This window comes from Balaenoptera acutorostrata, chromosome 20, assembly GCF_949987535.1.
Source record: "Balaenoptera acutorostrata chromosome 20, mBalAcu1.1, whole genome shotgun sequence".
Taxonomy (NCBI): Eukaryota; Metazoa; Chordata; class Mammalia; order Artiodactyla; family Balaenopteridae; genus Balaenoptera; species Balaenoptera acutorostrata.
The window spans coordinates 43,461,726-43,486,941 of NC_080083.1; the positions used below are offsets into that span (position 1 = coordinate 43,461,726).

At 38.7% G+C, this 25,216-nt stretch overlaps 2 protein-coding genes across 2 annotated transcripts; both read left to right on the forward strand.

The window, feature by feature from the left end:
- The first annotated feature begins 2,501 nt into the window (after positions 1-2,501).
- LOC114235406 (keratin-associated protein 9-3-like) lies at positions 2,502-2,933 on the forward strand. The gene has a single exon (XM_028165323.2). The coding sequence runs from the start codon at positions 2,502-2,504 to the stop codon at positions 2,931-2,933; it is 432 nt and encodes a 143-aa protein (XP_028021124.2).
- Positions 2,934-21,324: 18,391 nt separating this feature from the next.
- Positions 21,325-21,621, forward strand: LOC103014473 (keratin-associated protein 3-1). The gene has a single exon (XM_007177609.3). It carries the CDS (start codon positions 21,325-21,327, stop codon positions 21,619-21,621), a length of 297 nt encoding a protein of 98 aa, XP_007177671.1.
- Positions 21,622-25,216: the final 3,595 nt, after the last annotated feature.

Below are 25,216 nucleotides of genomic sequence, written 5' to 3' on the forward strand. Positions count from 1 at the left end.
GTAATCTACAGATTCAATGCAATCCTTATCAAAGTTCCAATGGCGTTTTCCAGGATATAACAAACAATCCCAAAATTTGTATGGAACCACAAAAGGCCCTGAATAGCCAGAGCAATCTTGAGAAAGAAGAACAAAGCTGGAGGCATCTCATGCTCTGATTTCAAACTACACTACAAAGCTACAGTAATCAAAACAGCATGGTACTGACATAAAAGCAGACATATACACAAAGATGGAATAGAATAGAGAGCCCAGAATTAACCCTCACATATGTGGTCAAAAGATCTTCAACGGAGGTGCCAAGACCATTCAATAGGAAAGGGCAATCTTTTCAACAAATGGTGTGGGGAAAACCAGATGTCCACATGCAAAAAAATGAAGTTGGACCCTTATCTCAAAACATCTACAAAAGTTAACTCAAAATAGATCAAAGACTTACATATAAAAGCTAAAACTATAAAACTCCTAAAAGAAAACACAGAGGAAAATCTTCGTGATATTGGATTTGGTAATGATTTCTTGGATATGACACCAAAAGACTAGACAATGAAAGTTAAAAAATAGGCAAACTGAACTACATCAAAATTAAAAACTTCTCTGCATCAAAGGACACAACAAAATGAAAAGGCAATCTACTGTATGGGAGAAGGTATTTGCAAATCATATATCTGATGAGGGGTTAGTATTCCACAATATATAAAGAACTCCTGCAACTCAACAACAAAACAAGAACCACCACCACAAAAAACTGGGCAAAGGACATGAATGGACATATCTCCAAGGAAGATATACAAATGGCCAAAAAACCCATGAAAAGATGCTCAGTACCACTCATCATTAGGAAAATGCAGACCAAAACCACAGTGACATACCACCTCACATCCATTTGAATGGCTACTCTCAAGTAACTCAAAGTGTTGGCAAGGACACGGAAAAATTGGAACCCCTGTGCACTGCTGGCGTGAATGTAAAATGATACACCCACTATGGGAAACCGTATGGCAGTTACTCAAAAAATCAAAAATAGAATTACCATATGATCCAGCAGTTCTACGCCTAGGTATATACCCCAAAGAATTGACAGCGTGGTCTGGAAGAGATATTTGTACACTCATGTTCCTGGCAGCACTAATTGCAAATAGCTAAAAGGGGCAAGCAACCCAAGTGTCATCGAGGGATGAATGGATAAACAAATTGTGGAACAAGCGTACAATGGAATCTTATTCAGCCTTAAAAAGGAAGGAAATTCTGTCATAGTCTACAATGTGGATGAATCTCGAGGACGTTACGCTAAGTGAAATAAGCCAGTCACAAAAAGATAAATACTGTATGATTCAACTTACATGAGGTACAAAGAGCAGTCAAATTCATCAAAACACACATTAGAATGATGACTGCCAAGAGCCTGGGGAGGGGAGAACGGGGGAGTGGTTGTTTAATGGATATAGAGTTTCAGTTGTGTAAGACAAAAAGAGTTCTGGAGATTGATTGCACAACGATGTGAATATGCCTAACCCTAGTGAACTGTGCACTTAAAAATGGTTAAGATGGTAAATTTTATGTTATGTGTATTTTATTACAATTAAAATTCTTTTAAATAAATAGGTATAGGAGACCCCAACTTTACTAAGCAAGACAATATATGTGTACATACACTGGTTTATGTTTGCACAAGCAGGGAGAAATGTGTCAAAGTACGTGCACCAAAAGTATTAATATTGATTATCTCTGAAGTACTAGTCTTGGAAGGGGTGTGTATGTTTTGGGGAAAGGAGGAAGAACATTAACGTTTCTTTATATGCCTGCCTACTGTTTGACTTATTAAAATGTGTATTTGTTACTAGCATATTATGCTCAATTTAGTAGAGTCAGGAAACAATCCACAAGAAAAGTCATTAAGGGTTTCAGTTGGGAATATGTACATTGATAACAAAAATACTTGTTCGACTTCTGAGGATCCTGTAACTTGCACAGACGGAACACAGAAAAGCATACTTCTTCTGATGTTGACGAATCAGGTGATAGCTCACGTTTTGATGACACTAATGGTAGCCATTCCAAGTCAAGACAAATTGTTTACGAAATCATGATCCTTAATTGAATGACCAGTTAGGAAGAGAATGTTCAGTTTAGATAAACTCTGCCTCAAGGTTGTCAAAGGACATTTATGACAAAGCAAGCCAGGGCAATGGTTGGCCCAAGTCTAGACTATCATGTGACTTCCATAATGAGCCTTGGCTTGATCCAAAGGGCAAAGAAGAAACATAATGAGATTTAATTGAACAATGACCCAAGCAGTCCATTGAAAATGCTATTTATAACCTTAACAACTCAGGTATTAGTCAGTCAGAGACTGACTTCGCAATGGTATCAAGGAAAAATGCTAAATGTTAGGGAAATACACGGCTCTGCAGGATATATAAAAGGCCAGACGTAGGAAGTGCAGCCAAAACTCAGAAACTTCTCTTAACAAGTCAACCCTCAACCTAACTCCTGACACCATGGCCTGCTGTTCCACTAGCTTCTGTGGATTTCCCATCTGTTCCACTGGTGGGACCTGTGGCTCCAGCTGCTGTCAGCCAACCTGCTGCCAAACCGGGTGTTGCCAGCCAACCTGCTGCCAGACCGACTGCTGCCAGACCAGTGGCTGTGAGACTGGCTGTGGCATTGCTGGTAGCATTGGCTGTGGCCAGGAGGGAGGCAGTGGAGCTGTGAGCTGCCACACCAGGTGGTGCCGACCTGACTGCCGCGTGGAGGGCACCTGCCTGCCTCCCTGCTGTGTGGTGAGCTGCACCCTCCCGTGCTGCTGCCAGCTGCACCATGCCCAGGCCTCCTGCTGCCGCCCATCCTACTGTGGGCAGTCCTGCTGCCGCCTGGCCTGCTGCTGCCAGCCCACCTGCTGTGAGCCCACTTGCTGGCAGCCCACCTGCTAAAAGCCAGGTTGCTCATTTCAATTGCCCAGGACACAGTATCTCTGAAGAACTTATTCCCTCAACCACCCTTTGGTAGACAACTAACAAGTTCTTAGGCTTCCATTTGGGCTTTTGTTATGGGAGCTACCAAGTATATGAGTTTTATCTGATTCCATTCTGCAATGCGTATCTTTACTTTCCTCTATGGACACAGAAATGGTGCACACCACCTGCTGATCCTCAAATTGCTTTGAATATACTACTTCTGATTTTCATGCAAGATTGAAAATTGCTGACATATTGTGTAATTTATCCTTGTGAACTGTCCACAAGCTTATTTTTCCCCGCTTTATAATCTATTTTTAGCTTTTGTTTACCTGAAAAATTTTCCAACATCAAAGGCACCAGAGTATAGCCAAGTGACATCTTCAGATGTCCCTGGAGAGAATAGAAGCCTTTCACCCAACAGTCAGTTTTTAAGAAGGAGACTAGACTTTTCCATATTTCAACATTTGATTCCATTCTCCCCTTTTTTGGTTAAGAATGATCTCACCTATTTGGTATTTCAATTATATCTGTGATACACTGTCTCCTGTCATTTCTTAATAAATATTATATACTGGGCAAAGAAACCATGGTCTTTGTTTCTACTTGTACATAAAATGGGTTAATTTCTTATAATTCAAGAATTCCTATTTGAAAGAAATACATTTGCTTCTTTTTAAAAGACTTAAGTCATATATAGTGTAATCATTCACTCATTCATTTCTTCAGTTAAGATTTATTGACCACCACTTCTAAAGCAGGAACTATGGAGGTGAGAAAGGTGAAGAACTGGGGGTTTCCCTGGTGGTGCAGTGGTTAAGAATCCGCCTGCCAATGCAGGGGAGAGGGGTTCGAGCCCTGGTCCGGGAAGATCCCACATGCCACCGAGCAGCTAAGCCCATCCGAGCCACAACTACTGAGCCTGCATGTCACAACTACTGAAGCCCTTACGCCTAGAGCCCGTGCTCCGCAACAAGAGAAGCCACTGCAATGAGAAGCCTGCACACCACAACGAAGAGTAGCCCCTGCTCGCCACAACTAGAGAAAGCCCACGCAACAACGAAGACCCAATGCAGCCAAAAATAAATAAATAATAACTAAATAAATAAATAATTGAAAATAATTTTTAAAAGAAAGATGAAGAGTTAATTCTTATCCTTGAGGACCTTACTATCCAAAAAGAAAAAGTATATATGTGAAAGTAATTACATACAATATGACAAGATAAATTGTATTCTTTTAGCAGTTGATAGAAGAAAACTCCTTCTCTCTTAGCAATAGATGCTTTTGTGGCCACTATTCCTTGACAGTGAACTTTCAATAGGTGCATCCACATGGGACAAGTGTATTGGCAACCCCAAAAGGATAAGAAACGATTACAGATGAAACAAAGAGAGGAACACTTTTTACTCCATAAAGGGAGTCAGGAGAAAAAAAAAGAGGAGCGATCTAGTCAGGAAGTTATGAATATTACTCTATTATCCCTCCCCATTAAGTTACCCAACTCACAGAATCCTTGGGTATGGATCAACTTTCCTGTGAAAACCAGTGAAAGAGCTAAGTATCCTGTCTGAGTTGATTCAAGGGAAGATGGAAACAGCCCAGAAGCCAGATGGAGCAAGGGAGACCACAAGAAAGTAATGCCTTAGGAACTCCCAGAAACTGTGGAGGGAATTTGTATAGTCAATGCTGTGGAAAGCAACATCTTGGTTACTTAGACTGCAAAGAATACAGAAGTGCTAAAGACAGGATTTCAAAAAGGAAGAGATCACTTTGGGACCAGCAGGGGGTATCCTGGGGGGAGCTTCAGGGAAGCCTCTCACAAGGGAGGTAATCTTTGAAGTGGGTCTTCAGCGTCATTCTAAATGGAAAGAAAAGTGTTACTTAAACACCTTGTCAGTCATATCATTTGCAAATATTTTCTCCCATTCAGTAGGTTGTCTTTTCATTTTGTTGATGGTTTCCTTTGCTGTGCCAAACCTTTAAGTTTATTTATTTGTTTATTTTTGTTTTTATTTCTTTTGTCTTAGGAGACAGATCCAAAAAAATATTGCTATGGTTTATGTCAAAGAGTGTTCTGCCTATGTTCTCTTCTAGGATTTTTATAGTTTCCAGTCTTACATTTAGGTCTTTAATCCATTTTGAGTTTATTTTTGTATATAGTGTAAGGAAATGTTCTCATATCATTCTTTCACGTGTAGCTGTTCAGTTTTACCAGCATCACTCATTGAAGAGACAGTCTTTTCTCCATTGTATATTTTTGCCTCCTTTGTCGTAGATTAATTGACTGTAGGTGCATGGGTTTATTTCTGGGCTCTCTATTCTGTTCCTTTGATCTATGTGTCTGTTTTTTGTGCCAGAACCATGCTATTTTGATTACTGTAGCTTTGTAGTATTGTTTGAAGTCAGGGAGGGTGATACCTCCAGTTTTGTTCTTTTTTCCTCATGATTGGCAATTCTGGGTCTTTTGTGGTTCCATATAAATTTTAAGATTATTTGTTCCAATTCTGTGAAAAGTGTCATGGGTATTTTGACAGGGATCACATTAAATCTGTAGGTTGCTTTGGGTAGTATGGCCACTTTAACAATATTAATTCTTCCAATCCAAGAGCATGGGATAGCTTTTCATTTCCTTGTTTCATCTTTAATTTCCTTCATCAGTGTTTTATAGTTTTTGGAATATAGGTCTTTCAACTCCTTGGTTAAACTTATTCCTAGGTATTTTCTTCTTTTTGATACAATTTTAAACGGGTTTTTTTTTAAACTTTCTCTTTCTGATAGATCATTATTAGTGTATAGAAAAGCAATAGATTTCTGTGTATTAATCTTGTATTCTGCAGCTTTACTGAATTTATTCATTATTTCTAAAAGTTTTTTGGTGGAGACTTTAGGGTCTTCTATATAAAGTATCATGTCATCTGCGAATAGTGACAGTTTTACTTCTTCCCTTCCAATTTGGATGCCTTTTATTTCTTTTTCTCATCTGATTGCTGTGGCTAGGACTTCTAATACTATGTTAAATAGAAAGGTTGAGAGCAGTCATCCTTGTTTTGTTCCTGAATTTAGAGGAAATATTTTCAGCTTTTCACTGTTGAGTATGATGTTAGCTGTGGGTTTGTCATAAATGACCTTTACTATGTTGAGATATGTTCCCTCTATAGAAACTTTGATGAGAGTTTTTATCATGAGTGCCCACTGAGATAATCTTGTACAACTTAATATCAAAAAAACAAGCAACCCATTCAAAATATGGGCAGAAGACCTGAATAGACATTTTTCCAAAGAAGACATACAGATTGCCAACAGGCACATGCAAAGATGCTCAACACAGCTAATTATTAGAGAAATAAAAATCAAATCAGCAATGAGATCATCTCACACCTATCAGAATGGCTATCATCAAAAAGTCTACCAATAACAAATGTTGGTGAGGATGTGGAGAAAAGGGAACACTTGTACATTGTTGGTGGGAATGTAAATTGGTGCAACCACTACAGAAAATATTATGGAGGTTCCTCAAAAAACTAAAAGTAGAACTGCCATACAATCCAGCAATTCCACTCCCAGGTATATAGTTGGAAAAAATGAGAACACTAGTTTGAAAAGATGTATGCACCCCAATGTTCATAGCAGCACTATTTACAATAGCCAAGACATGGAAGCAACCCAAGTGCCCATCGACATACAAATGGATAAAGAAGATGGGTATATATACATATACAATGAAATATTACTCAGCCAGAAAAAAAAGAATGAAATTCTGCCATTTGCAGCAAAGTGAATGGACCTAGAGAATATTATGCTTTAGGGAAACAAGTAAGAGGAAGACAAATACTGTATGATATCATTTATATGTGGAACCTAAAAAATAGAAAAAATGAATGTATATGGCAAAAGAGAAACAGACTCACAAATATACAAAACTAATGGTTACCATTGGGGAGAGGGATGGTGGGAGGGGCAAGGTAGGAATATGGGATTAAGAGATACAAACTACTATGTATAAAATGATTAGCAACAAGGATATATTGTACAGCACATTATTTTGTAATAACTTTTAATGGAGTATAATCTATAAAATACTGAATCACTATGCTGTACACCTAAAACTAATATAATATTGTAAATCAACTATACTTCAACTTAAAATTTTTTAAATAAATAAATAGCTCAACCTACACACCTGTTGGAATTGATAAAATCCAAAGCACTGATGACACTAAACGCTGGTGACATGTACATGGAGCAATAGAAACACTTGCTCATGGCTGGTGGGAAAGCAAAATGATACAGCCACTTTAATCTGGAAGACCTTTGGGCAATTTCTTACAAAGGTAAATATAGACTTGCTATACAATTCAGCAATTTCTCTCCTGAATATTCACCCAAATAAGCTGAAAACATATGCCTATGATAAAACCTGCACGAGACGTTTATAGCAGCTTTATTTGTAACTTCTAAAAATTGGAAGCAACCACTATGTTCTTCAATACATGAATGTGTAAACAAACTGTATTACATCAATCCAATGAAATACTATTCTGTGATAAAAAGAAATGACTTAACAAGCCACAAAAGGACATGGAAGAATCTTAAATGCAAATTGCTAAATGAAAGAAGCCAATTTGAAAAACCTACATAGAATATGATTCCAAATAAATGACATTTTGAAAAAGGCAAAACTTTAGGACAATAAAAGGTGGCCAAAGCGTCCTGCCTACTATGCCCTGCAGATGCCTGTAGTCCAACACTAAAATGCAAGTTTATGGATTTAAAATAATAAAATTACAGAAATATAAAGACACCGGAATGGCCTATGAAATCTAAACAGAAGCCAGCTGCGAGCTTCCGAGAAAGCTTCCCTTTGTTGTTAAAAAGGACACATACAGCTGGTGCTCCCACTTCCTCTTCACCCTGACTCTTCTTCTTACTTTAAACACAGATATGATTCCTAGAATGACAAAATCCCAAGAGATTCTGACATAGTTGAGCCTCTGAACCAATGCTAGCAGATGCCTATCTGTGAGAAGAATAGATCCTTTGATCAAGCCAATATTTGTTGGCTTTTCCCATACCTTTAAAAAAAATGTTTTTATTTTGGCCATGCCCCATGGCATGGGGGAATCTTAGTTTCCCAGTCAGGTATTGAACCCATGTCCTCTGCATTGAAAGCATGGAGTCTTAACCATTGGGCCACCAAGGAAGTCCCTGTTGCCTTTTCTAAAACTGGAAACTTAGAACATTCCTGTTACACTAAGCAATAGACTGCAGTAAGCTCTCAAAAATGGCAGTTTCCTACATATGACACCTAAGAGAACTTGAGATGCATAAACACTTGAGTGATGGCAAAAGGACATCAATTACAGATGCTAAAGCAATAGTGGGGAACACTTTTTATTGAGGTTCATTGACCATAACATGAGTAGGTGGTTAACAAGTGGGATAGGAGAAAATATGGGGTGGGGCTTAGTTTATGGTAATAAAAGATGGAGAAAAGAATGAAAAGGAAGAGAAAAGAACAACATAGAGGAGAAAACTCAGAAAGAAGGCACGATGAAAAAGATCAGCAGCAATAGGCAGAAAAGAAAACAAGGAAGAATGATGGTGAAGACACAGATGAAGGAGAAAGATGGGAGCCAATGTGACCTTGTTTAGCACCACATGTGGTGCCACTTGCTAAATATACTTCATGCAAACTTTATTTTATTTAACACTTACATCAATCCTGTGAGATAGATATTGCTATTCTGGCTTGTAGATGAGGAAAGTAAGTCTAAACAAAGCTAAATAGTTCGCTTAAGTCACATATTCTTATAAGTAAAACCAAAACAAAACTAAAACAAGAAAACTGAAATCTGAACACAATTCCGTCTTACTCCAAAACTCATAGAGAATGAAATTAAGGAACTGGATGTAAAGAAAAGTGTGGGGAGGTTCAGCAGATTTAAAGATAGCTATTTTGGAAGCTGTGGGCTTCAGAATAATTTCCTCCTTTGAGCCAGTTGTTAAGTTATTGTCTCTCAGCCCAGCTGGATAATCCAGGATACTCTCTGCATTTTAAAGTCAACTGATTAGTCACCTTAATTACATCTACAAAGTCCCTTTTGTACTATAAAGTAACAAATTCATGGGCCTAAAACAATGACTCAGAGGTCATGGGGGCCAAAATTCTGCCTACCACAGGGATTATCAGACACTGAGTTGACACTAATTCCTAGAGACCAAAAATATCACTCTGATCCACCAATGAAAGTGATGGCTGAGGAGAGGTGTGGCCAAGATGATGGAGCCGGAAGACCGTGAGCTCACCTTCCCCCATGGGCACACCAAAATTACAACTATTTACTGAAAAACTTTCAGGTGAGAAAGACCTGAAGACTACCAGAAAAGATTTTCCACAACTAAATATATTAAGAAGGAACCACAATGAGATGGGGTGGGGGGGCAGAGATGTAGTATAGTCAAGATCCAAACCCCCAGGTGGCTGACCCACAAACAGGAGGATAATCACAATTCAGAAAGTCTCCCCAAAGAGAAAAGGGTCTGAGTCCCACATTGGGCTCCGCAGCCAGGGGTTCCTCCACTGAGAAGATGAGCCTCCAGAATGTCTGACTTTGAAAGCCAACAGGGCTCAAGAATAGGAGAGTCACAGGGCAGTCAGAAACAGAGACCCTGCTTTGCAAGGGTGCACACAAAACCACACATGCTCCAAGTCCCAGAACAGAGGCAGGAATTTGAAAGGAGCCTGGTTCAGATCCACTTGCTGATCTTGGAGAGGCTCTCAGGGAGGCAGGGGGCAATGGGGACTCTCCCTGGGGACATAGACTCTGACAGCAGCATTTTGGGGAACTGGTTCCACCACAAGGACACTGGTACTGGCAAGTGTCATTTTGGAGTCCTCACTCTAGCCTACTAGCACCAGGGGCTTACCCAACCACCAGGGGGTTGACACCAGTCCTGGGAGCCCCTTGGCCATGCAGCCAGCCATGGGGGGACCTGGACCCACCCATTAGCTAAGGCTTATGATGGCCAGGTGATAGTTGGAGTCTCGGCCCATGTTTTATTTTATTATATATTTTAAAATTTTGTATGAAGAGAGGTGAGGGAAGTAACTTTCATTTCTGATTTTATTTGTTAGACCCTCTTTTTTTTCTTGATGCGTCTATCTAAAGGCTTATCCATTTTGTTTATCTTTTCAAGAACCACCTCTTAGTTTCACTGATCTTTTCTATTGTTCTTTTAGTGTCTATTTCATTTCTTTCCACTTTATTTATTTGTTCTGTCTTTCTGCTAGCCTTGGGTTTTTTTCGTTCTTCTTTTTCTAGTTCCTTTAGGTGGAATGTTGGTTGTTTATCTGAAATTTCTCTTGTTTCCTGAGGTAGGCTTTTATCACTGTAAACTTCACTCTTAGTACTGATTTTGCTGTGTGCCATAGATTTTGGATCACCGTGTTTCCATTTTCATTTTTCTCCAGATGCATTTTACTTCCTCTTTGATATTTTCAGTGACCCATTGGTTTTTTAGTAGCATACTGTTTAATATCTCAAAGAGATTTGCACTCCCATGTTCATTGCAGCATTATTCACAGTATCCAAGACATGGATGCAACCTAAATGTCCATCAACAGATGATAGAGAAAGAAGATGTGGTATTTACATACAATGGAATATTATTCAGCCTTAAAAAAGGAGGAAATCATGTCATTTATAACAACATGGATGAAACTGGAAGACATTATAAGTTAAGTAAGCCAGACACAGAAGAGCAAATACTAGATGATTTCACATATATGATGAATCTAAAACTCATAGAAGTAGAGAGTAGAATGGTGGTTACCAGAGGCTGGTGGGTGGGGGAATTGGGGAGGTGATGGTCAAGGGGTACAAAGTTTCACTTATGTAAGATGAATAAGTCTTAGGGATCTGCTGTACACCATAGTGTCTATAGTTAACAATACTGTGCTCTCTACTAAAAGATTTGATGAAAGGATAGATATTAAGTATTCTTATCACAAAAAAAAGAGGACAGGAAGAAACTTTTGGAGGTAACGGATATATTTATAGCTTTGATTGTGGTAAAGGGTGTATATTTATCTCCAAATTCAAGTTTTATATATATATAAATAAAATATTATAGCTTTTTTATGTCAATCATATCTCAATAAAGTGGTTTTTATAAAATAAATAAATGAGGTTTAAATAGCTTGCTTATAGTCACACAGCTCCTACAGAAAAACTGAAATATGAACCCAACTCTGACTCTAAAACTCATAAAGAGACAATGAAATTAAGAAACTGGAAGTCAAGAATGGTGTGGCGAGATTCAGCTGATTTAAAGATGGCTGTTTTTGGAGTTGTGGGCTTCTTTGTGCCAGCTGTGAAGTTATCCTGTCTCAACTTCACAGGCTCCTTTCCGTACTCAGCTTTGTGGTGCTGAGAGAGGGCGCTGCCAACTGCACTATGGCCTCACCAGCGGCTCCATGTTAGGCTTTGCCACTAGGGGGCGACAGAGGAAAACTGCAAGGCTGGAGGAAGAAGGGACTGTTCCTTCTGCCTAATTGGGGCTTCCTGTATGCTAATGGTCTGAGGATTATCACCCCAGTAACACTTCTTCACTCCAGCAGCTACAGATGTTTTCTACAGCAGCACCGAAATTCGGTTTGCAGTTTAGAATCACCAGCACCAGCCAGCCAGTTCTCCTGAAATGCCTGCATCTCAGCTCTACAGGATGACCTCCCCCCATCTACCTTTCTAAGTTTTAATTCCTTCCCTTTTCCCTTTAAAGAAAATATCACTCCTACGGCTTTCTGCATTTCCTACATTTGTAATATCTCAGCGTCCCCCTTTTATTCTTTTAGTTACCTAACAACTTAGTTTAAAACAAACTTATGGCTACAAGGGGGTAAGGGCGGGGAGGGATAAATTGGGACATTGGGACTGACATATACACACTACTATATATAAAATAGTTAACTAATAAGCACCTACTGTATAGCACAGGGAACTCTACTCAATATTCTGTAATGGCCTGTATGGGAAAAGAATCTAAAAAAAAGTGGATATGTGTATATGTGTAATTGATTCATTTTGCTGTACACCTGAAACTAACACAACATTGTAAATCAACTATACTCCAATAAAAATTTTAAAAATAAAAAAAAATAAAATTCTTCATATAACATTCACCTGATTCAAATAATGAGTGTGGTTCTTGTCTCCAGACTGAACCCTGTTATACCCGTAATGCCTTTAAAATTTCAGGTTATTTAGTGAACCATTTGTTCAGACTTTTCACTTACTCCTTTCATTTAATCATAGTAGATGTTTATGGAAAAAATTAGTCTCTGAGCTTTGGAGGTGGCAGCCAGAGAATTGCAACATTTTAGGCCTGAGAGAATCTGGTGGAAGAACTAAAAAGATTACTTAGTACCATTTAGTTCTGTAGTTAAGTAAGTTCCACCATTTTTATTAAAAATCTTCCATGTAAAGTGAGCTGTGCCCTTTGTTAATTACTGACTTACCCTCAAAACCATAACTCTGGCCTACAAAACCTGCTTTCCAGCATGATTATCCTATTAAATGCCAATAAGCAAAATCGGTTTTAAAAGCCCAAGGACACAAAGGGATTTTGAGAAACTTCAAGGGTGAAAATGTTGAATCATCACATCAACTGAAGCATGTGGGATTTGGATAAGACTGGGGATTTGAGTGTTAAGTAAAATTATTTTTGTGAGGTTGAGAGAGACTAATTCAAACCACCAAGTATTAGTCCATATTGAATCTTTTCATTTCTAGAGCATTCTTTTTTTTTTCTTCTTTGTTCCTGCACTATAAATATGAGACTGAGAAACAGGATTGGTATACTTCCTGATCCTAAAATCAAAATTTCTGGCTTTTAAATGGCTAATATTTAAAACATAAAATTTCAAGACTTTTGGCCTCGCAATTTTTTAATATAGTATTTATTTTAGGTGAAGGAGACAAATCAAATCTTTTCCCTAAAGGATCAGAGGAATCTTGGTCTGAATGTGGCCAGACTAAAGTAATACAATTAGGCAATTTGTAAGATACTACTCATTTGTTCAAAAGATGAGACCTGTAGACCCAGGAAAAAAAGATCCAAGTAGATTTATAACATTGTGTGATGAAGAAGTGAAGGAACTCAGGATTTTCAGAGCAACTGAGGTCAGGAAGCATGAGAAAATGTGAGAAGAGTCAAAGATGACAGAAATTTAGTCACAAAGATCTAAAAGTAGGAAGAATTCGTGGTTCTTCCCTGAGGTGGTGAGTGGGGGGAGGAGGGAGGCAATGTAACAGAATCCTAAAGAGAGAATTGAGGAAACTCTGAGGTTAGTATTTTGAAACTTCACCCCAACACTTATTGTTTTATTGGACAGAAAAGACAAAAATGAGAGAGAGAGAGCCACACAAAGGTTGGGAACAGATATTGCTGTGAACCAGCTGAGACTGGGAGTAATACTGAACATTGTTTTATGTGTTAACATGTACTAAGCCAAACAAATAACTTGTTATGTTATATTCAAGTATATTTTGTACATTTAAATCGCTCTAAAGATACTTTTAGTAACTGTAGGGAGGGACAGAGAGCAGGATGAGAAAAGGAATCAGAAGATCTGAGTTGAAAATCCCAAATCTACCCACTGACTGACTGACTGTGACCTTAGACAAATCTTGTAGCTTCTCAGAAGCACAGTTTTTACCTTGTCTATCAAATGAGGGTTCTAATATCTCACAGTGTCTCTGTGAGTATCAAATAAACTTATCAATAGTAATATGCCTGGCACATAGTAGGTGCTCAAGAAATAATTTTTTTTCTCTTCCTCTTCTTCATTCAGTGTACGTCTTTAGAAACAAAAAATCCTGTTGACTATCGGGAGAATAACAATGTCCAGATACTCAAGTGTGGGGAAAAAGCTGAGAAAACTAGAAGGAGACTTCCCAGGGTGATGTGTTACTCCAGTTGGTTGGTCCTTCTTTATCCAACTCATCTGCACTGTTGTAAGAATTAAATGACATAATATATGTAAAACACTTAGAATTGTATCTGTTACACAGCAAAAACTGTGTTCTTTTCTTTCGTCAAACACTTCTTCCCAACTGATCAAGAAGCCAAATTTCCACTGAGGAACACTGACCAACTATGATTACAAGCTGTCCCATTACATATTTTTCTCTAGCTAAAATTTCTAACTGGATTTAAATGTGAATAACACCCCTTCACATAAATCACAGATATTAATGAGAAATACAGAATGGGACAAATTCGATACTCAAGCTGATAGAGATTTACATCAGTCCCCCTGAGTAGTAAATCTTACTGGGGATTTGGGATAACTGCGTCCACAAAAGGTAACATGGCGGAAGGTACTTGAGAAGCAGACAATGCCTCCTAAGAGTCTCTCAGGGTCCCAGAAACGCAAGGCTGAGAGCCACTAGTCCTTCCTTTGTGGTGGTAAGGTCCCTACCGGTTACAAAAGTTATAGTGAAGACTATGAACAGGCAGAAGATTTTGCAGACATGAGAGACAAGAAAGCTATACTCCAAGATTTACCCCTAGATCTCTCCATCATTGATACCTAAAATGATGAGGAAAGAGCTCCAGTTTCCCTCAGCTTACTTAATAATAACTACCACACCTATTAGAACCATTTGGGCACTTACTATGTTCCAGACACTGCATTAAACATTTTAATGCATTATTTAATTTATTCTTGAAACATTCTATCAATGTGATGGCAACATTAGCCATATTTTACATATGAAGAGATTAATAAAGTAACTTCCCTGCTTTAGAAAAACATATACCAGTGGCTCTCAATGATCTACCTAATAACGTCCAAACTCCTCATTCCAGGAGTCAAGACTCTCTGTGTCTAGCTTTTATCTCACATAATTGTTTTCTAGACACGGTGCACTACACACTGCTTCCTAATGACAATTTGTTCTTTTCCACTTCTGTTCATTTATTGCTGCTGTTCACTACAGCTGGAATGACTCCTCTGCCTTGTGTTCCAGTCCTGTGTGTCCAATGAGCAACCACAGAACCTAAAATAACTGAGAGTACACCTATCTCCTGCTCATCCTTGAATGTCCCAAATCTCTTAGCACAGTGCAAGGCAAACAGCAGGTGCTCAACAAAGATTGGTTGACATAAACTAAATTATTTATTTTATCTTGAAAAATATAATAATCAATAATTGAGAGATGATGTATCAGTGTATGGCTAATTAAGAATACAGACTTTGGAACCAGACAGCCTTGGTTCAGATCCCAACTCCACTATTTACCACCTACTAACCTTAGGCAATTTATTTAACTTCTCTTTGTCTCAGTTTCCCTTGTCTGTAAAACAGAGGATAACTTTAATACCAACCTCATAGGGTTGTTGTAAGAATTAGGTGACATAATGTATGTAAAGCACTTAGAACTGTATCTCTTACATAGTAAATGCTCCATAAGTGTTTGCTGATATTATGTAACTAGTATATTTAGCAAACTAAACTAACAATTCAAAATATATTTTAAAGTCATAATGTCCACTAATATTTAAATACATAAACATTTAATTTTCCATTTAAAAAAATTTTGGGGGCTTCCCTGGTGGCGCAGTGGTTAAGAATCCTCCTGCCAATGCAGGGGACACGGGTTCGAGCCCTGGTCCGGGAAGATCCCACATGCCGCGGAGCAACTAAGCCCATGCGCCACAACTACTGAGCCTGCACTCTAGAGCCCTCAAGCCACAACTACTGAAGCCTGCGTGCCTAGAGCCCGTGCTCCGCAACAAGAGAAGCCACTGCAATGAGAAGCCCGTGCACCGCAACAAAGAGTAGCCCCAGCTCACTGCCACTAGAGAAAGCCCGCGCGCAGCAATAAAGACCCAACACAGCCAAATAAATAAATAAATAAATAAATAAATAAATAAATAAAATTTTTTTAAAAAATTATTTTTTTCAAGTACTACAGGAGCTCTTTGGAAAACCAGTGGTTATTTAATTCAATCCAGTAACAAGATTTGTCTAACTAATGGACAAAAACATCTCTGATTCAAAATAAAATTACAAGATACAACTATTATTAGCAAATAATTCCGAGGACAAAAAATCTAAAGTTTACGATAAAATGATTGTAAGTTTAAATATCTCAGTCGTAGATTTAACATAGTAAACAGCTGAAAATTTTATTTTCCCAGTGCCTGGCATATATTAGGCATTCAAGTTTCACTGAACATTCTTTTTCCTAATCAAGTTAATGTTAGTTATCAAATATATTTAGACCTTACTTAACTGCATATAATTCTCTGTTACTACCTGCATATTCTATAGCCTGCAGTAATACATGAGAATTGAACTGAAAACCGAAGATCCTCAAGAAAAATAGGCAACACTTCCAACCAAAGGGAGCTTGCATGTGCTGGGTGATGGAGTGCTGTGAGAGCCACTCTGGCATGTTGCAATGGGAACATACATGCCCACGTGATACAGGGCAGAAGAGCCACTCCCTTTAGGTCATATACACCTACACAAATATAGCCAATATCAGCTGTCCTCAAGTGGCAAAACAACATTGCTTCCATTTGAAAGAAATCCAATTTGAGAATAATTTTCACTGCAGGTTAGAAAGCTAGCAAGAGTTATACCAGTCTTGACTATAACCACGCACTAAACAAAATCTCCTGACACAACTGGAAAAGGCCCCCAAAGTCCACCATTTAACCCAAACCCTGAATTCCTTGCCTACATGCTCAACAAAGAGCAAAACGGACATTCTGCAATGAAAGATTGATGTCAATGGCAGTCCTTATACCAGCCATTCTTTCTTCCAATCCAGGTTGTAAAGGAGTTCCCAGAAATTTAAAAGATCTTGCAATTCAGGAAATAAAGACCAAATATTTTTATTTACAAGCATTTTTATTAGGATGACAAACTGGAAAGGTTCCTATATCCTGCTTTTGTGAAGGGATGAAGCGCTCCATCAGGCTTAAAGAAAATTGTGTTGCTGCACAGTGTGAAACCTCCCACCACTGACATTCCTGCCTATGCAGGAGGTGCTGTCTTGGGAGGGGTTTCCCAACAGCAACCCAGAAATCCACCGAGTGGTTGGGAGGCGGATGCTGGTAAGGCACACACAGGTTCACAACAAACTGTGACTCACACACAGAAAAGAGATCTTTTATCTCAGTCCAGGAAGTTGGTAGTAAGCACATTTTTCATCTGTGTGTTGGAGCTTCCCAAATCTTCAGCTCTGCTTCCTCTCATGGGCTTCAAGCTGCTTACTCTCTGCAGGTCCTACACTGAACTCGTCATAGACCTCTTCACTATCACTCCAGATGGCAGGTTTTTGGTTCAGGTCCCCTCTAAACTAGGAGAAAAATCGGAGACCTAAACGTGATCCTTGATCAGGATGACCTACTATCTCTACTTTCAAAATTGCCTCCCAGACTCTACCACCTCTTACCAGTTTAGCAACCACGGGCATCACTCTTCATCCTCTCACCTGGACCACTTACTTATTCTGCCTGTTTCCACTTTGGCCCTGTTCATTTTCCATAGAACATAACTCACATCTGATCTCTCCCTGTTGTAAATCACCCAGTAGATTCTCAATGCCCTCAGAATAAGATCTAAACTCTGCAGAACAACCGACAAAATCCTACATGGCCTGGTACCTGCCTACCTTGTTGACCTCATCTCTGATCTCACTCCTTCTCTTTCCCTATACTCCAGCCACCTGGCAAAGACCAGCCCTGACCACCCTAACCACAGCAGGCACACTCCCTGCACTATCTCTCAATCACTCTCTGTCACATTATTCTGTTTTATTTCCTTCAGGCACTTGTCACTGTCTGAAGTTATTATTTATTCATTTGTTTACATTTTTATTATCTGTCTCCCCCACTAGAAGGAACACCATGACAACAAGAACCTTAGCTGACCTGTTTATTTCTATATGCTTAGCACCTAACATGGTGCTAAGCACTCTTCTGAATGAATTAATAAATGAAAAAATGAATGAACATAATTTATAATTATATAAAATTTAATTCCACAGGATACTGATTTTTATTAATAAGTGTGAAGTATTGCTGTAAGATGAGCCATCATTCACTAGCTCTATGACTTTAAATTATTATTTAATATCCCCACTCCCAGTTTCATCATCTGGGAAATGGGTATAGTAATCGTCCTGATCTTATAAAGGTGTAAGAAATAAGGAAGAAGATGTGCATAAAATACTTAGCTCTATGCTTGGCACATGGTCTACATTCAGTAAATGCTAACTATTAGCGGAGGATAAAATTAGGATGCTCTAGTTATCTTAAAAAACAGAATATTCCTTTTACTGTGGAAACCCAGATAATGGTCCTCAGAAAACTGAATGATGTGATGAGAAATCCCAGATCTGTCCCTTTTTCTCTATTCCCACCAGCTACCATACCCTCTAAGACAGAAATCATGTCCCCCTCATCACTCCTGCAGAACATCCAAGTAGCTTCCCAACCATTGTCCCTGCCTTCAAATTATCGCCTTTCTACAGCATTGTATCTTGGTTAAGAAAATAGCCTCCAAAATCTTATGGTCTCAAGAACTTCAATAACCTGGTTCCATCCTCCCACCAATCTTACACTCAACTAACCTTGAGGGTCATCTTCACTCTAGTTAGAACAACATGCCCACAGTGAGAGGGAATACGGCACAGTGGTTAAGAGCAGGGCATCTGGAGCCAGATTGCTTGGCTTCAAATGCCAGCTCCATCACTTACTTACTAGTTACTTAGCCTCTCCATGCCTGGTTCCTCATCTGTAAAATGGCAAGGAGAGTAACACAGCACACGTCATAAGCTTGTGGTGAGAAACATATAACACATGTAAAGCACTCAGCACAAGGCCTGACACTTAGTGATGATGATGATGATGTCAAGCTTACACTAAAAACTACAGTCATCTTTCTAAAATACAAAACCAAACATGCCATATATATGTTCAAAAACCTTTAATTAATGTCCATTGCCAATAGGATGAAATTTAAAATCCTAAGTTTAGGACACTAAGCACAGTGCAAATTCTTCCTACTGTGGCACGAACTCATCTTTGTAACTTCAAATCTCCTTATTCTCCTCCAGTGCCTCCCTGCAGGAGGCCCAGAATCTGTGCTTTAATCAACCAACAATTTTGCCATCCCAGGAACACACCATGGCATCTTGTTTCTCTGCTTTACTTGCTGAAATTCCCTTCCTATTCCCTTCTACCTGCTAAGCTCCTGTTCATCCTTCAAGGCCCACACAAATGTTCCCTTTTCACCAAGCGCTCCCTAAATCTTCCAGGGAAAGACAGTGGCACCTACCTCTAAACTCCCATATCTTTCCTAGAAAACCTGGATGTACAACCTGTGTTGTCCGTCATTTGTCAGTTTACTTCTCTGTGTCTCTTCTTCTCTATGACCTCCTCAAGGGCAGGAACCTATTTGCTTCTTTTTTTTTTATTTTATTTTTATTTTTTATTTGGCCGTGCCATGCGGCTTGCAGGATCTTTTTTTTTTATAATTTTTTTTATTTTTATTTATTTATGGCTGTGTTGGGTCTTCGTTTCTGTGCAAGGGCTTTCTCTAGTTGTGGCAAGCGGGGGCCACTCTTCATCGCGGTGCGCGGGCCTCTCACTATCGCGGCCTCTCTTGTTGCGGAGCACAGGCTCCAGACGCGCAGGCTCAGTAATTGCGGCTCACGGGCCCAGCCGCTCCGCGGCATGTGGGATCCTCCCAGACCAGGGCACGAACCCGTGTCTCCTGCATTGGCAGGCAGATTCTCAACCACTGCGCCACCAGGGAAGCCCCTCCTATTTGCTTCTTTATTGCATAATGCCTGACTTACATCAGGTGCTCAAGCAATGAGTGTTTGACTGATATCTATTGAAGTGATGTGAACAACAAACTTAATTCTAGCAGAGGGATCCAAAATCATAAAATTATTCTAGTAAGAAGATGGCTAAAATAAAAGCAGTTTTAATGTTGAGCATCTTTTGGATGCATCATCGTGTTGATTTGCATCTCTTTTGGCTTCTGATTCATGTATGTTGTACAATTTTCTACTTAGTTTTAGAGGCTGAGTCATTTTATTTGAAGATGCGTCAAGAAAATATATTTTTTAAAAAAAAGATTTTCAAAGGAAAATATTTCTAAAGATTTACCACTTTAATATTTTTCCTAGACTAAAGTAATGCTAAAATGTCATACTAAGTTTCATGCCTTCACTTATTTAAATAATTTTATTATTAAGGTTTTAGTGATTTAAATGTAATTGGGGGATCTCCCCAAGTGTGCTCCATAGAACACTAATCTATGAAAACTAAGAAATTAAAATGATTCCATGGTCAAGTAAGTTTGGAGAAAAATATATGCTATATCCCTTTGAAAAGTCACAAAGCACTTTAGCATATTAAAGGCTCTGAAAGGTCCACCAACAAAGAATTCAGTATTTCCCAAAATTTTTTTTACCAGAGAACCCTTTAATGTTCTTTGGAACAAGTGTTCATGAAACTCATTTTAGGAACTACTGCACCATTTAGCCTCTAAATGGCCCAATACAACTAGTTTTTAGGTGATAAATAATCTTAATTCATAATATGATTGGATGGACTTTTAAAGGGCATCCATCAATGTCACCCATGCAGGTGTGAACTCACATCTACATGCCCCTGACAAGTTATCATTCAAAGCACAAGTGAAGGAAATGGAGAATAAATGATTTGTTACAGCTCTGTAAGAAGGTGCTTCTTAACACAGAACGAGGATCTCTTTCCCTGTCGATTCCATCTGTTCATCTTAACTCAGCCTCTTGGAGCCATGAAAAACAGATCTTAAAATTGTATCACTTTTTCAGCCAGAAGGCTTAAATCATCACATAGAGTCTTTGGTTGCTGGTAGAATAGCAATTGAAAAGCCTAGTTCTCTCTTCATCTGAAAAGTAGACAAAAAATGTGGGAACGATTTGCAGATACCTAGCATACCAGGTCATCATTAGTGATGCGTAATGATTGGAAGATAATGACTCTGTACCTCTGAAGACAAATGAAATGTCTGTACAGTGACAAACAGCCAATGTAAAGAGTCATAATTTGACAATGAAGCAAACTAAACCCCTTTTATGAGGTAAGGAGTGTGTCTTAAGTAATAAACACTTAAGTAATTAGATGATTTTATGGCGATAGCTATAAACTGAAACATGGGGGGAAAACATCTCGGTAATAGGCTGACGCCTTGGGAGGTGGGTATATAAGAGCCAGGGGAGAAGACAGAAGCATCGAGACACAAAGAGACTTCTCTTCTCAACCCACCAACTACCCAATCCCTGACACCATGGCTTGCTGTGCTCCCTACTGCTGCAGTGTCCCCACCGGCCCCGCCACCACCATCTGCTCCTCTGACAAATTCTGTCGGTGCGGAGTCTGCCTGCCCAGCACCTGCCCACACGAGATCAGCCTCCTCCAGCCCACCTGCTGTGACAACTGCCCTCCACCCTGCTGTGAGCCTGACACCTATGTGCCAACTTGCTGGCTGCTCAGCTCTTCCTACCCCACTCCCGGACTGAGTGGGATCAACCTGATGACCTTCATTCAGCCTGGCTGTGGAAGTCCCTGTGAGCCCTGCTCTTAAGCGACCACATCTTTGCACAGGCTCAGTGATGTGCTGCTCAAGTCTTATGCATCATCCGGCCTTCAACACTCGCTACTACCTACATCAGATTAAATCAATCCCAATGGCTAGGGCGGTGTTTTCACGCATTTGCCCAACTTCTTAATTCTTTCTTCTTTTGGGTGGAGTTGGAGACCTTCTTTCTGTCTTTTAGGGTATTTGTTCTTTGGAAAAGAACCGTTTTGACTACTCATTAATAAACTTCATTCTTACCTAGCAAATATGGCTTTGTGACTATTTATTCCTGTGTTTCTTCTTAAGAAAGTGGAATGCCTACCTAAACCGGAACAGCAGGTCATCATACTGCCCAAGATTTACCCCAGCAGAATGAGAGCTCTCATGGTGGAATCATTGAAAAATGATACGGTTCTTTGTGATAGGTTGAAAAGTGAAAAATTCAGCAGGTCATTTTGTAGGATTTTTTCCCCTTTTTTTAATTGAGGTATAGTTGATTTACAATATTATATAAGTTTCAGGTGTACAATGTAGTGACACAATTTTTTAAGGTTATACTTCACTTATAGTTATTATAAAATATTGGCTATATTCCCTGTGCTGTATAATATAGCCTTGTAGCTTATTTATTTTATACAGAGTAGTTTGTACCTCAATCCCCTGCCTTATCTTGTTCCTCTCGTCTTCCCTCTCACTGGTAACCACTAGTCTGTTCTCTTTATCTGTGAATCTGCTTCTTTTTTGTTATATTCACTAGTTTGTTTTATTTTTTAGATTCCACATGTAAGTGATATCACACAGTATTTGTTGTTCTCTGACTTATTTCACTAAGCATATTACCCTCCAAGTCCATCCATGTTGTTGCAAATGGCAAAATTTCATTCTTTTTTTACAGCTGAATTGTGTTTCATTGCATATATATATATATATATATATATATATATATATATATGCCACATCTTCTTTATCCATTCTTCTGTTGATGGACACTTAGGTTGCTTCCATATCTTGGCTATTGTACATAATGCCACTATGAACACTGGGGTTCATATATTTTTTCAAATTAGTGTTTTCGTTTTCTTCGGATATATACCCAGGAGTGGAATTGATGGATTATATGGTAGTTCTATTTTTAGTTTTTTGAGGAAACTTCATACTGTTTTCCATAGTGGCTGCACCAATTTACATTCCCACCAACATTGTACAAGGTTTCCCTTTTCTGCACACCCTCATCAATAGTTGTTTGTGGTCTTTTCGATGATAGCCATTCTGGCAGGTGTGAGGTGATATCTCAGAGTGGTTTTAATTTGCATTCCTCTAATGATTAATGATGTTGAGAATCTTTTCATGTGTCTGTTGACCATCTGTATGTCTTCTTCGGAAAAATGTCTATTCAAGTATTCTGCCTATTTTTTAATCAGCTTGTTTGGGTTTTTTATGTTGAATTGTATGAGCTGTTTATATATTTTATATATTAACCCCTTATTGGTCATATCATTTGCAAGTATTTTGTCCCATTCAGTAGGTTGTCTTTTTGTTTTGTCGATAGTTTCCTTTGCTGTGCAAAAGCTTTTAAGTTTAATTCAGTCCTATATGTTTATGTTTGCTTTTATTTCTTTTGTTTTAGGAGAGAGATCCAAAAAAAATATTGCTATGATTTATGTCAAAGAGTGTTCCACCTATATTTCTTCTAGGAGTTTTATGTTTTCCACTCTTACATTTAGGTCTTTAACCCACTTTGAATTAATTTTTTTATATAAATGTTCTAATATCATTCTTTTACATGTAGCTTTTACAGTTTTCCCAGCACCACTTATTGAAGAGGCTGTCTTTTCTCCATTGTATATTCTTGCCTCTTTTGTTGTAGATTAATTGACCATAAGTGTGTGGGTTTATTTCTGGGCTCGCTATTCTATTCCATTGACCTATGCGTCTGTTTTTCTGCCAGTACCATACTGTTTTGATTGCTGTAGCTTTGTGGTATAGTCTGAATTTTAGGCTTAATAGAAGATAACCCTTGTTACCATGCCAAGTTACCTCTTTTTCAGCCAAAAGCAAAGAAGTCTGATGTTTTCATACATGCTTATAAGGGATAAATATTTAGATTTTATTTTTAATACAGACAATAACTCTAAGTGTCCTTTTATTACCACTGTCGGCCTTTATGCATTCAAGGGCCCTTGGCTAGTTAAATAGCCCCAAATGGAAACCAGGTGATATGTGTTCCAGTCCTGGCTCTGCCTCAGGCTGCCTCTGTGACCCGGATCAAGTCACTTGAGCTCTTTGGGTCTCAGGTCTTACATCAGTAAAATGGGTTGGTTGACCAAATCCTCTCTAAAATCACTTTCAGTTTGAACATTCTGTGGCTCTAGATTATCCAGAAGCATTTTAAGTAACAAATACTCCATGCCACTAATCAACCCCATCTCACCATATTACTTTTACCTCTTTCAGTCATAATAGCTAACGTTTGGTGAATACATCCTGGGCACTCTCATATGTGCTGTACGTACATTATCTCACTTATCCCTAACAAAAAAACTAACAGGTCACTACCATTATTTTCCCCACTTCATAGGTGAGAAAACTGAGATGGAGAAAGTTACTTGCAAAAGTAACATAGATAGTGACAGAGGAGCTCTCTGAATTCAGAGTCCTTCCTCTTACCGCCGCACCAAAGCATCTGCCTCTTCTGCAAACAACAACATGCCCAAGAGAAATATGATCACACATGGCTGTCTTTACCCAGGAGAAAGCATATGCTACTTGACAATACCTACTCTATTACCCCTCTAGATTGTCTATTTGGTTGTAGAGGGTAACAGCTTTCTCTGTGGTGCTTAGAGCTTAAGACAAAATGAGTGCACACAATGAGTCTAGGAAAAACTGTTTATGTTTCTAAGGTGAAAACAAATCATGTTTTTTGAAAGTCAAACTTTAAACACTGATGAGAAACATCAGCACAGGAAAAATATTGACTGGCTCATTAAGCCTGCATTGAAATGCAGAATGTTTGTCAACTCAGACACATTTCCAATTTTCTAATGAGTTTCAATGACCTATTTTAAGATAAAACAAACTACCCTTAAAGGTTGTTTATCCTTGAGAATAGAATAGAAAACCAAGTCATGTCATTTTTCTTTCAGATTGTTCCTGGCCTCCAGGCCCTTCTTTCTATCTTCATGGACTCTAGCCTAATTTAGACTCTGATCACCACACCCCTGATCACAGCCAGTCTCCTAGTTGACCTTGAGTCATGTATTCCATGACTCTCCCTCCACACAAACTATATCTCTGTCAGAATAGACTTTTATCTGTCTACAAATATTGGTTAAATTGAGTTACTCAAAACACTTGGATGACTCACTATTTTTGTTTTTACTGAATCAAGTCTAAATTCTTCAGTGTGGCTCTTAAGACCCTCAATAACCTGGTACAATCATTTTCACCAATTATTACTTTGCTACGAATCTTGGGGCAACATGAATTCTATACTCTAGTCAGAGCAATGGCCCCTATTCAATGGTCAAGAAAGTGGTCTCTGAAACCAGACTGTCTTGGTTTAAATGGTACTTCCGTCACTCACTAGTTATGTGTTCTT